The following is a 14,443-nucleotide window of genomic DNA, read 5'->3' as shown; positions in this document are numbered from 1 at the left end:
CTGTTCAGTGAAAGAGCTGGGGTGCATGGATCTAACTGTTATTACAGTAATGTGTGAAATGTGTACTTTTTTCTTTTTTTGTTTTTGCTTTCAGTGGAAGAGCTAGCAATATAGGTATTGGCTTATTACAGTAAAGTGAGAGAGTGTGTGTGTGTGTGTGTGTGTGTGTGTGTGTGTGTGTGTGTGTGTGTGTGTGTGTGTGTGTGTGTGTGTGTGTGCACATGCATGTGCGTGTGTGTGTGTGTGTGTGTGCATGTGTGTGTCTGTTTGTGTGTGTGTGTGTTTTACTTATTTACTCGCATCAATGATACACATTCATTTAAACAGTTCCTAAAGGAATATTTCAACAAACGTAGGCTTTGCTCATGTTCTCCACCAGGCTAACTAATTTAACCCCTTAAAAACTTCCTTCTCTCCATCACCCATTGTCAATATTTCTTGGCAATTGAGCCTTCTTAGCTTCATTTTGTGATATTTTTATCCTGAAAAAAAAACGCACATATTTTTGTTTTGTCTATATGAATAGTATAAGCCTATTGTACTACCATTGTTATATGCTTTCAGATACAATGTCAAGGAACTTGTGTTTGAACTTCTATTGTAATTGTCATATAAACAAATGTACAATTATATAATCTTCCTTGGATCTTTTCTCCCCGGGTCTCCTCTGTAAACTGGCTTCTGGCCCAGTTCGACATTACTCAGTTATCAAATGTAAATAAGTAAATACTGGATGATTTTTCACAAAAGTAGTGATTTTTTCTCTATTTAATTTTGAGTTTGGACTATCCCTTGAGCTTTTTCACCTGCTCCCCCTTACTTTTGGAGTTCTTATATTCTAATTGTCAGGTCTTTATCTTTTCCCTTCTACCAAACCTTCAGAATTTCCTCAGGTACCATTGTTGGTACCTTTTCCTTTCCATTCTCTTTCCTTTCTACCCATTACAGGGTGCTTCTTTATACCTTGTCCAAAAAACAAAAAACAATACAAACTCAGACGCCAAAATCTTCTAATATGTTAGCGCTTTCGTCAAGTTTATTCCACTCAACTTCTTCAGACAACCATTTGCCAAAAAACATTTATCTTAAATAGTTTCACTTAATCGTAAAAATCACATGACAAGCTGCTCCAATTACGTCTGCCTTTTTTTTTGTTTTCTACTTTTTTATACCTTCATTGGTAATCTGCTGTAAAAGAATAATAAAAATAACCATCTTTTCAAATATTTTTTGTTGGCTAAAAACTAATGTCTCTACTCATTATGCCAGGCAAGCCAAATGGATTTAAAAATGCATTTCCTGTGGGTACAATATTCCCAGTTCTGATGCCCACAGGGAATGTGTCTACTGCTTGGGTGCTGCTGACTTGGGTTTTGACTGTTCCATTTATGTTGGTTTCAACATCAGAGCACTTGCTGATAGAAGGAATAAATTAGTTTTAAAGTACCTAATTCCTTCTACCTCCTCTTCTTCTCTTTCAGCTGGAGCTCAAACCTCCTTCAAGAGGTCTGACAAAGGAAAGCCTGATTCAGCTTTGAAAGACAAGGATACCAGGAAAAGGTCTCCAGATCCATCTCCAACTTCATCTCCAACCTCAGAGCCACCATCAAAAATTTCAAAGAAATTGAATCCAACTCCCACAGATCCTACTATCTTGAAAGTAAAATCTCCTTGGATCCGATCGCCCTGATACTTGCTGGATCTGATTCCTACATGACTTCCTTCTCCCTTTCTATAGGAATCTCTGCATAAGCAGTCCAGGTCACCATCAACTAGCTCTTCACTTAGGTCCTCCAGGAGCATGTCTGAGGCCAAAGTATATAAGATGATGAGGAAGTTCCACGGAGCTCGGATCCAGATGGGGGTAATTCTGGCTCCATCTCCCATTGAACCTGTGAGCCTGCCCATCACCGATCCTCACTTAATTTCTTCTTCTTTGATCCATCCCATGGTTTTGGAGCCCTCAAATCCCAGATCTCTGGGGGTGTCCTCATCAGATCTGAAGACAGGTTGCTCTTCAACACTGCGACTGCTTCCCTGAGCTGTCCAGCTCTGAGTCTTTTGGAGCAGAAGAACTGTCCAAGCCAAAGCACTGGCATCAGATCCGGGGGACTTGAGTCAACTCCAAAATAATTAGAGCCATCCTTGCCTCTGCTCATTTCTGTGCTGGACAGCTCAGGTCTGACTCCATCCTTAGGTGGAGGACCTGAGGGGATTCAGGGGTTTCAGCACAGGGGACTTTGACTCCAGTGTTGATGGCTTCAGTTTCACCTAGGCACTCTGCCTTTGAGATTGTGGAGAGGGCCTTCTCTTTACCTAGAGAAATGACATCCTTGTCCCCCTCAGATTCCACTGAAACAGCCAACCATTTCAAGTCTCCAGTCAGTCCCGCCAGACTTCTCTGTCACTTCTGATACCTCACCATCCCATCCCACTGATGAGGTCCCTCAGGAGAGAATGTATAAAAGGAGACATATTCCCCTCAGGAGTCACTCTCTGAGGACACTGACTTCAGTGAAGGGGAAAGGTCCCCCAGATCTCCACCTGAGGATGTCTTTTTTGGAGACATATTTGAACTTCTAAAACAGAAAGGTGGTTGGTCAACTGACATCCTGTCCCAAGAAGAGTCAGTGTTCCTGGAGCCTTTTGGGTCTGGCCTGGCTACATCTTGAATGACACCCCCAGCTGACAAGTTTATAGATCTTGACTCAAGCCAGGCATGGATGGAACTGGATACTGTTGAACCCATCCCCAAGAACCCAGATAAAATTTTAGCTACCTTAAAGGACTGAACACACTGGAGCAAGCTTGTCCTGGTAAATTCCATTGTTGTGGCAGCAGCCACTAAGAAAAAGCTCACCCAGAAGAGCTCATCTGTCCGTCTCCCTAACAGGGAGTCTAGGATCTTGGACAGATTCAGTAAGCTTGTTTATGTTTCAGCAACCTTTGATCTGCAGTCACTGAATTATATGGCACACTTCACAAGATGGGAAAGAGATTTGACCTAAAAAGCTCTGCAAATCTCTTTCTGGGTCCATATCTTTGGAGGACCAAAATAAAATCTGCTCACAGCTGTCCAGCCTTCAGTCCATATCTAATGCATCCAAGAGGTTGATGTCCCACACTGCAGAAGGTACCTCACGGGTGCCTGGATGCATCTATGTTATTTTGCTGAGCTCTTCAAGTCTTCATTCATCAATGCTCATTTTGATGGATCTTCCTTATTTGGATTAAAGATGAAAAAAATGCTCTGCAGAAGTGAGCAAGATGGAAAGACCTTGCCTGCCATTGAGATCTGTATTTCTGCTCCTCAGAGACCCTTTTCCCGGAATCAATAAGGAGGTAGAATGATGTGGTTCTCTGCAAGTTCCAATGTCCTTTCCAAGACTCATGAGGCGATAGCTCTCATACAGGCAGAGGGAAAAGTCTAATGGAAGACACCACCCCCATGGCAGAGGTGGCTTGCAGAACCAGGGTTTATGGGTTTCTTTCTCGGACAATCCCTACCAGCTCTCCTGAAAGGTTGCCTGGCTGCTGTTCTCTCCATTCATTCAAAGGGCATTTGCCTCTGCACTCTGAAGCCTGGGCATCCATCACAAAAGATTCCTGGGTGCAGAGAATTATATCCAGAGGTTATTTCATACCATTTTCCCAAACTCCCCCTTCAAAAATGAAAAGAATCCCTGATGTTTCACCCAGTCAGAGGGAGGTGGTAGCCTTAGAAATAGAAAATCTGCTTGAAAAAAGAGTCATTCAGAAGTTCCCCCAGACCAGATAGGATTCAAAACCTATTAACGATTCTCTTTAGTGCCAAAGAAGACAGGGACATTGACACCCATTCTGGATTTCAGCAATTTAAACTAATATGTGAAGTTTTCAAGGTTCTGGATGGTCATGGTTAAGTCTATTTTGCCACTGTTGCAAAAAGATGATTAGATATGTTCAGTAGATCTTCAAGACCCATACTATCAAATCAAAATGAACAAATGCTCCAGAAGATTTCTGCACTTCCAGCTGGGAGGCAGTCATTACCAGTTCAGAAAACTGCCCTTTGGAGTCACTGCAGCCCTCAAGTATTCACCAAATGTATGGTGGTAGTAGGAGCTCACCTGAGACTGCTGTGATTCAGAGTGTTTCCTTACCTAGACAACTGGCTCTTAACTGCCCCAACCAGAAATCTACTTCTGTAAGCAAGGGACTACTTGCTCCAGTTGTTTCTTTGCCTAAACATCACAGTCAATGTCACAACTCACACCTACTCAGAATCTGAAGTTCATAAGTGCTTGTCTAGACACTGTCAATCAGATAGTGTATCTTCCACCAAGAGTTCAGACATTCAGATCCCAGGTCAAGAAAGTGATTTTATAATCTTCTCTTCCAGCACAACTAATCTTGCAAACCTTAGGATCCATGGCAGCAGCTATCATTCTAGTTGCTTTAGCCAGGTTTCATATATGAATTCTGCAATGGACTATTTCTGTGCAGTGGTCTATTCTTCAGCAGCCTTTATTTGCCTCAGTCAAGATCACTCAGTCTTGCAAAAAATATATTCTTTGGTGACTTCATGCTGATGAAGTTTCTCAAAGCTATCCATTGGTTCTCCCCTGCCTATGGCCACAGTGACCACGGACACCTCCCAACTGGGGTGGGGGGGATACTTGGGAAGTACAGTCCAAGGTACATGGACTGCAGAAAAGGCCAAGGCATATATTGATGTCCTGGAAATGAGAGCAGGCCTTTCAAGATGCTCTCACATCCAGGAAATTGCTATTCAGATGGAGAATATGTCTGTAGTATGGTACATCAACAGACAGGGTGGAGCCAGATCTTATCTGCTATGTCAAGAAGCAATAAGAATATGGCAATGGACAATCTCTTCTGACTGCTTCCTCACAGCAACACACATACCAGGGAAGGGCAATGTGATTGCAGACAAACTAAGCAGGTTCATTCTGATGCCTCATGATTGGTCTCTCAATGTCAAAGTGGCAACGAGAATTTTCCATCTATGGGGCCAGCCATGCTGTGACCTTTTTGATTCTTCCCTGAACAAGTGCATCAGGTTCTTCACCCTGGTTCCTCCAATGGGAGAGTCACCAAGAGATACTCTAGACTATGACTGGCCCTCCACTCTCCTCTATGCTTACCCCCATTACCTCTAATTCCCAAATTTATACAGAAAGCTTACTGGTTGAAGAGCACAACTACCCTCATTGCACCTTTTTGGCATTGTCAAATTTAGTTTCCCTTCCTGTGGCCTCATCTCCTGCATTCACCCTGGATACTGGACCCCAGTCTAGACTCCTGTCTCATCTGAAAGGGATGACTCATCCGGACATAACAGGCCTCAAGCTGACTGCATGTTTTCTCCAGTTCCACTGATTGCTATACAGCCCAGGCTTTCCTCCCTTATCTGCCATATTTTATTATCTTCTCAAAAGGATTCTACTTGGAAAATTTACAGAAGTAAATGGAAGAGATTTACTTTCTGGGCCCTTAAGAGAGATTTGGACCCTTTTTCTGCACCTGTGCCAGCTGTACTTCAGTTTTTAGCTTCAATTTTTAATGAAGGAGCTAGCATTACACTATTAAACACAGCTGGCATTTTAAACTTTCATCTTGGTGAAAATAATTCTTCCATAGCTTTTTCTATATTATGCAAAGTATTTCTCAAGGGCATCTTCTTGTTTAGGCCTCCAGTAAAGGATTCCACTCCTTCCTGGGATTTAACTGTCCTGCTTCAAGGTCTGACCCAAGCTCCCTTTGAACCTTCAGTGAAGACAGACCTTAAGTTTTTGTCCTGAAAAACTACTTTTCTATTCGCTATTACATCAGCTAGATGAGTATCCAAACTCCAGGCTCTCTCCTCAAAATCTCCTTACCTGGTTTTCAACAAAGACAGGAATTCCTTACAGAGCAAACCATCCTTTGTGCTTAAGGTAGCTTTGGTGCCTAATATTAACCAGGTCCTAACCTCCTGGTTTTCTTTCCAAATTTCTCTAATAAGGGAGAATCCATGCTCAATCTTTTTGATGTGTGTAGACAACATTGGTACTATCTCAGTTGGACCAAACATTTCAGGAAGACTGACCAATTGTTTGTATCCTTCTCACCTAACAGATTGGGCATGGCAGTTTCTAAAGTTACTGAGGCCAAATGGTTAATGTTAACTGATTCCATATCTTTTGGCCATAGCAGAAGAGGGTTGCCCTTGCCTAAGCCCCCCTAGAGCTCATTCCACAAGGTCTATGTCTGTATTCTCACCATTTTGGTCAAGAACATCTATGAATGACAATTGTGCAGCTGCCACTTAGTCCAATGCTCATACCATTATTGTTCATTGCAAATTTGATTTGATTTCTAGGAACAGAGCTGCCTTTGGCTCCTCAGTACTCCAAAATATCCTTCCATGAGCACCATCCAAATCTCATGTAGGTGGGGATGCTGTTCCATCAGTTGAGGAATGAATGAAAATAACAACATCACATAAAAAAGTTATGTACTCATCATAATGATGCATCTGTGCCGTCCATTTTCATTCTTCCTCAGTTCCCCACTCTCCTAACCCCCTTCCCTTTGCTCCTGAAGTGACTTAAAGAATAATACTTGGAAACCTGTGTTTCTTGTTTGAGCTCTAGTTCTATCCTTTTAATATATACCTTTCTAATTTTTAAGGTAGTGTCCCTGGTTTACTGGGGGCAGCAAGCTTGATCTGAGGTATGTTAGGTTTGCAGTTATGGGTAAAGTGAGAAGCTTTGTTGGACTGGAGTATCTAGAAGAAGCAGCCAAGTCAGATCTGAAACTTGTCAGTTGAGGAAGAATGAAAATGCACAGCACAGATGTACCATTATGGTCAGTACATAACTTTTTGATATGCACCTCATAAAAATAAGTAATTTATATTTTCTGCTCTTCTTCTTTCTCTCCCAATAGAACTAGAAAATAAATTATATACTTTTATCATAGATATCTAAAATAATTACACTTTTATTGCAGAAAAAATCAAGATTATTATCCTTTGAGACAGGAGAAATCATAATAATCAGAGGTCAAGAACCACAAGGAATTTATTTAATTGTTTCAGGAATGGTGAAGGTAAGAAATTGTCTAATTTTTGCTATTACTGAAAAGAAAAGTAAGCTCTAAAATAATATGTATCTAGGAAAGGTAGAAAGTCTAGAATATATTTAGTAAAGGTAAATTGGGTAGTTAAAAAGCACTTGAACTGAGACTTTCATGCAAACAGAGCATTACAATTAAAATGCAAACTATTTTTTCAGTATAAAAGAATTGATGAGACTGGAGTGAACATCTTTATCTGTTAATTACCCAAATCAGTCTCTCCTTTATGGGTCAAGTCTTTTGTACTTTTCAGAATGAATTCTGTAAACACTGTAGTTTAGTTAATAAGGATTTAACAGCTGTTAATGAGATCCGAATACTGTCTTTAATAACAATGCTGATAAACAATAACAGTTTGTAGAAATCCTGGAATGCTGGATAACAGTAACGGTGCTGATATATATATATCTCCAAAGTTTCTGCACGTATAGTCTGATTGTCCTGAATAATATCAACTGAAACAGTCTTTATTTGACCTGTCTTCTGTACTAAGGCTTCAGTGTCTGTATTGTAGAGACCCTTTTACATATAGGTCTAAAAACTAACTCATATTCTAAAATGCTGTATATTTAATAACTGCATCTATAGTACACTCTAATAATACCCAAACCCTGTAATGCTTTTCACACCTCTTTAGCCTTGGTTGCCTTGGTTTCCAATCATTGTGTTGCATGTGCCTCTTTATCTAGCATTCCATTGCACATACACATACCTTTCACTTGAGAAAGGAACATTCTGTAGCTCTCCCTGAAACCTTACTTCTGTACATCTCATGCTTAGCTAGCAAGTTTGTATCTTTCCCTTGAGAAAAGAACAGTCTGTATTTCTCTGAAATTGAAAGCATACATGGCTGATTCTATATTTTCAGGCCTGTTATTCTACCTTCATGTACTACAGTGAATTTACTAAGAATACCCTCACTCTAACACTGTACTTGGATATGGATAAGTGAGATCTGAACTAATCTTGTGATGCAGAGATCTAGCTCCTCACTGTAAAGCTGACAACCCAGATTTAATGACAATTTGTATATGTTGGGGATGAGACAGAAGGGAAAGAGTCTGAGTCAAGTGGACTGCTTTCCTTTATAAGAAAGAAGAGGGTCATCATAGTACTGTAGCTAAATCTTGGGTGAGGCTAGATACATTAACTCATCATTATGGGGTGAGTGGATCATGGTAAGACATTGTCAACATCATGCATGACTACATTTCATTGGAAATGAGTATTATAGGCAGATGAAACTAAAACATTCCAGTGAAGCTCAGAATGTTGCTGGCACAGCTTTCATCTCCAGTTTCATCCATTTTTTTTAGTCAGTGACATTTCATTAAATGTTGATTATGACAGAAACAGTGGATATGCTAGGAAAGAAAGCAAATGAAGAGAAGAGAAAAGAAGCCCAGCCAAGCAATTCAAGCAAGTATTGCAACATTTCATTCTGGTGAACACATCCAAATAGTTTATGCTGTATTTGGTGAAAACAGGCAAGCTGATAGATGGAAGTAATATAAACTAGTTAAGATTACTTATTGTGGACCAAGCTAGATATATCACTTATAAAATAGTGGGAGGAAAATAAAGATGAGGCTGCTTGTGTATTTAAAGCTGCATCTCCTAATTTCAGGCTTTTAGTCCAAAGGCTGATCATTTTTTAAAGAGCTGAGAACTTGGGCTTTTTAAAAGCTGGTCCAAACTACTCAACTGACAGATGAAATCTTCCATTGCTATTAGCTCTACTTTCTTTTAATTGAATATTTTAAGTATAGGCTGATCTTTCTTGTCCACACAATAGATTGCAAATGAGCATTCGGAACCATAATCATCCAATTAATGAATATAGCAAAACAAAACTCTTCTTGTTTGTCAGCATAGGGGTGAGGACTTTAACTTTAACCATAAACACTATAATTCTGTGTCCTCCCAAAGTATTTCAGCTATGTTTCAATAATCAGTAACATTGTTACATTCCTTGCATCTGCACTGCTTGATGACAAATATCAAATATCCGGGCATGTGATTAATACAGCCAGGCATGGACATTTAGTGTTCCAGTCAGTGGAAATAGCAGCGCAATGAATCAAGCCAAGGAAAGACGGAATAAGCATATACCAATGCTGCATGTTGACTTACATGAATTTCAACCTACACTGTTATGGTAGGAAACAAAAGACAAGAAATTTAAGTAGCATTTATCATAATATGCAATCTTCTCACCTTCACAGTTTTAAATGTGTTTGTAGCTGTCTTTCAGAGACCAGGTCTGGCTGAGATTTTTTTCCCCAAGTAATATACGAGTCACAATGGGAAATATGTATGTTTGTGTGTGTGTGTGTGTGTGTGTGTGTGTGTGTGTGTGTGTGTGTGTGTGTACATGTGTATGTGCATGTGACCTTAATCAATCACTTTCTGAATTGTTTTGTCACTAGCTTGTATATTTAAACATGTCTAAAGGTATCAAATAATACAACTTTCCTGACAGAAAAATTGCACATATTCATTCATTCATTCATTCTTGACTAGAAAACTGTCCAGTCATGAGATTTATTTGGGCTGTGGTGGCACTCCAAATGCAGTGCACAAAGAAAAGAGTGATGTACCAAAAAACGGCAATACTTTATTTGAACGTAGCTATCAGAAGTTCACTAAAGCAATGTTATGGTTGAAAGTTGATAATCTGTCTGCTCTTAACATACAGTTGGAAACTCCATTCACTTATTTTCTCATTCAAACCTCAGAAGTGTTAATGAAAAAGTGTGAAATTCCTGAAGGTAAACAAACCAGAATTTGTATCCTTCACCTGATTTAACATCCTATTCATCCCATCTGTCAGATCCAGCTGATGGGTCCTCAAGCCACTTGTCAGATCTGAGCCAGCAAAATTAGTGCTCCAGACTCAAGCTTCTTTAATTTTTGCCTTCCAATAATGCACTAGTGTGTGTGAAACTGTCTCAGATCCTCATACAGAGGCAGAATTTTACCATCACAAGCGTCAGAATTCTGTTTGAGATTCTTTGTAGTTCCAAAGAAGAACAAAGATCTCAGACTAATTCTGGACCTCATCAGTTTAAGCTACTATGTAAAGAAGACCCAGTTCAGGATGATCAGAGTACAGTCAATTTTGCCTTGCCTTGCCTACTGGTAATGACTAGATGTACTCTGTCAATCTCCAGGATGCCTCTCACTACATCAATATAGCCAAGGTCTCCAGAAGATATCTACACTTCCACCTGGGAGCCAGTCAATTTCAGTTCAGCCCTCTGCCCTTTTGGTCTCATCACAGTCTTCCAGGTGTTCCCCAAGTGCAAGGCCATAGTTAGCTGTTCATTCTGGCTATGAGAGATTTGAGTGTTTCCATATCTGGATGATTGTTTCCTTCCTGTCCCAACAAGAGAATACTTGATTAACACCAGGGATTATTTGGTTCAGCTCTGTGTGTCCCTGGGCATATCAATAAACTATGAGAAACCCATCCTTTAACCAACAAAGTTGAATCTGTACATTGGATACCACCTCAACACAAGTTCCATAATGTCCCTGCCTCAAGATGGGATTCAAACATTAAGGAAATCAATCCAAACCCATCTCTATGTCTTAATGGCCCCCTTCATTTTGATGATGCAGTTTGTTTGTTTTACATGAGAATACTTTAGTGGCTATTCTGTGCTCAGTGATCTCAAGTTTAACATCATCATTCCACCTTCAATGTGATAACCTTTGCAAGAAGGAGTAACAATGGCAACTAACTTCCCCCTGCATTCTTTTGGAAAGGCCCTTTGTTCTAAGACCACCACCTGCGACTGCAGTAACCACAGGTCTGCTACTGCAGTAACCACAGACATCTTCTTCTTCTTGGGGTGAAGAACATTACAAGAGGAGGGTGGCCCAGGGGTTATAGAGTTCTCAAGAGGCCACCCTTTACATTGGTGTCTTAGAGATGTGGGCAGTCCTTCTTCTGTTACAGGAGCTACAAGACTTCTTACCTCCAAGGATGATTTCTGTCCAAACTGACAGTATGACAGTGTTGTAGTACATCAACAAGCAGGGTGGAAGAAAATCATACCCCTTATACTTGGAGGCCACAAAAGTGTGTCAATGGATGATAGCTTTGTATCCCTTTCTAATAGTAATGCACATTCCTGGGATGATCACTTTCTTTGCTGACAGGCTCAGCAGGTCCATTCTGATGCCGTATGAGTGGCCCCTTATTCCAGTGGTAGCACATCAAATATTCAGACACTGAGGCCAGTCTTGCTGTGATCTCTTTGCTTCTTCATCTAACAGCAAGTACAGCAACTTCTTTGCCATGATCCCCCAGAGTGATAGTCCCCAAGAGATGCTCTAGTTGAACAATGGCCTCCCAGACTGCTTTACACATAATCCGCTTTTACCCTGATTCCAAGGTTTTTACAGAAGGTAGTCAGATGCTAAGCCACATTGCCCCACACTTGCCCAGGAAATTTGGTTTCCGTATTAAAGCCTTACATCAGGGAACCTCAGTAGCTCTTAGGTCCTAGGCAGGATCTGCTATCTCACCCATATGGGCTCCCTCACTTCAATCAGTACAACCTCAGAATTATTGCCAGGATTCTGTAATTCCTCTGATGGCAAATGACCCCACCTTGTCCCCTAAAGTAAGAAACACCCCAGAGAGAATCTACTCATAAACTTTACCATGGCAAGTGGAAATATTTTGTACTCTGGGTGGCAGCAAGGAACATTGACCAAATGATTCTATTCCAGATATCATACACTTCATATTGAACATGTTTGACTCAGGTTCCAGTTTTTCTGCTATTAAAGTGCAATTAGTGGCTATCTCAAATTTTTACTTGAGTTGCCATGCCCACTCCTTGGCCTCTTGTAAATTCTGCAAAACCTTTCTCAAAGGAGTTTTCCTCCTGTGTCTTCCCATTAGAAAACTGGTGCCCCCATGGGATCTCAGTTTGGTACTGGAAACTGTAACAAAATCACCATTTGAACCAACATCTTCTGTGCCCTTGAAGTTTCTTTCCTGGTAAACATTGTGTTTGATGGCTGTTACATCAGCCAGAAGGGTATCAGAGTTGCATACTGTATCCTTTTTTCTCCACTTGGTTTTCCACAAAGGCAGGGTGCCTCTATGTACCAACTCTTCATTTGTCCCCAAGGTGGCTTCCAAGCCATTTACTAGTATTTTTCCAAACTATTCCAATAAAGGGGAATATACCTTACGCACTTTGGATGTACGTAAATATCTGAGATTCTACCTACATAAAACCAAACATTTTAGACAAGATTCACAACTCTTTGTGTTATTGCATGCTAACAAGCTTAGTTCAATAGTGTCTAAAGTCAGAAAGAGATATGGGTAAGAGGTAATATAAATTACTTAGAGGGGGCTAACAAAGGTTAAATTATTGCAGAATAAGAGGAATCTCACAGAACAAGAGGAGGAGCAAATAAGAAAATAAGGGAGTATCTGGATAATATGCATGGGTTTAAAAAGATTGCGGTTTAGCAACTATTTTTATTAACAACTCCAAAGTGCAAAAAAATTTAGCACAACGGCTTAGGCAACAGTACATTGAAAGGGTTGTCACCAAACTTAGGGAACCTATAAAAGGAAAAATAGCCAGAGATCCTGGAGATATTTTAGAGGTATTCTGGAATTTTTATGAACATTTGTATGAAGCAGAGAAATGTGGAAATCAAGAAAGAGTACAAATGGAAATATTTATGGAAGAGTTAATTATGCCAAGGTTAGAGTTAGACAAGGCTCAACAACTAATAGTTATGACAGGAGATGATGAGATAAAAATGGTGACTTATAATCAATCTTCTGGAAAGTCTTCAGGAATAGACAGTAATTAATAATCCTGTGTAAGGTTGTAAATTAGGGAGGAAGGAAGAAAGGGATAAAGATCTGGAAGATTTTGTTTAACAGTATTTCAAAAGGAAGGGAAGCACCAACATCTTGGAATAAAGCTCTTTTGACTGTTTTACCTAAAGATAGAAAAGACCCTTCAGATCCAGCTTCATATAAACCCATTTCAATTTTAAACCATAGTTATAAACTGATTTTTGCCTATATTAGGTAAAATAATTGCAAATGTGTTGCTAAAATTGATAGATATGGATCAGTGCAGTTTTGTGGAGGGGGAGGCAAACAGTAGACAACATTAGTATAACAATGATGATCTAGAGGGAAGCAGCTTGTAAAAAATATGCCTGTTGATGGTGGGTCTTGATGCAGAGAAAGCATTTGACAGAGTAAACTGGGATTTTATGAGTAGGGCATTGGAAGCATTTGCATTTCCTGATACTGTAATAAGGTAAATTAGAAGGACAAATAAAGGACCAGAGGCAAGATTTAAATTATGAGGGTTCTTCTCAAATAAGCTGTGTTTGAATAGAGGAATGAGGCAGGGGGGTCCTCTTTCCCCTTTGTTATTTGCTTTATGTTTATAGCCATTGGCAAAGAAAACATGAGATTTGGAAATTCAAGGATATAATTGGTATGATAATCATGAAAAATTGGCTTTATGTTTAGAGGATATCATTTTGTACCTGGTAAATCTAGAAAAGGACATATCAGTGTTGTGGAACATTTTGAGGCAGCTTCATGTCTTTTGAGGATATAAAATTAATGACATTAAACAAAGGCTATAAATAAATAGGTAAAGCAATACCCATATTTATTGGGACATGATACAATGAGGTATTTAGGACTATGGATTTAAAAAGGCTTCTGTTATAGCAGCTAAGGATATGTAGAAAGAGACTTAAAAAGATAATACAAAAATTGAGAAACTGGAAACTCGTATTTATGAATATGGATAGTAAGATACAAGCAGTGAGAATGTTTTTAGTCCCTTTAGTCTTGTTTATGGGTCAGTCATTCTTTTATTAACCCAAGAAGTTGTGGACAGTAATTAATAACGAATTGAAGGAATGTATCTGGGGTGTGAAAAGAGCAAAAGTTAAGTGGGATAAGTTAGTCCATCCAATAGAAACAGGTGGTTTAGGTTTTACCTACATTTTTCTTGGTAAAAGTTGTTTTATTTTACTTTTGGGAGCTACAGTAAGTATTATACATGATTTTTTTTGCCGTGTTTTTTTGTGGAAAAAGTTACTTTTTTACCATTTAGCTGTTTCACCAACTAGGTCTGCCAGTTTTCCCTGGGAATTGGGCATCTTTTTTGGCTTTACCATGTAACAAACTACCATTTCCTCAAAGCTTCCTTCTTCCAGCCATAAAACAAGAAAAAAAATAACAAACAGTCTTTGCCAACAGAACAGGCTACTAAATTGCTTCAGCCATAGATGGGAGAGACTGATG

The 14,443-nt window shown here is 39.6% G+C and overlaps 1 protein-coding gene across 1 annotated transcript in view; it reads left to right on the top strand.

Annotated features, from left to right (window-relative positions):
* Window positions 1–14,443, top strand: part of SLC9C1 (solute carrier family 9 member C1) — a 3,253,894-nt gene that overhangs the window by 2,766,557 nt on the left and 472,894 nt on the right. The window contains exon 20 of the mRNA XM_044066060.1: window positions 6,997–7,095. Within this exon, the coding sequence (XP_043921995.1) occupies window positions 6,997–7,095 (99 nt within the window). The remainder of the gene's footprint in view (window positions 1–6,996; window positions 7,096–14,443) is intronic.

Source organism: Protopterus annectens, chromosome 3.part0 (assembly GCF_019279795.1).
Source record: "Protopterus annectens isolate FY-2018-M chromosome 3.part0, PAN1.0, whole genome shotgun sequence".
Taxonomy (NCBI): Eukaryota; Metazoa; Chordata; order Ceratodontiformes; family Protopteridae; genus Protopterus; species Protopterus annectens.
This window is presented reverse-complemented; position numbering and strand designations above follow the sequence as displayed.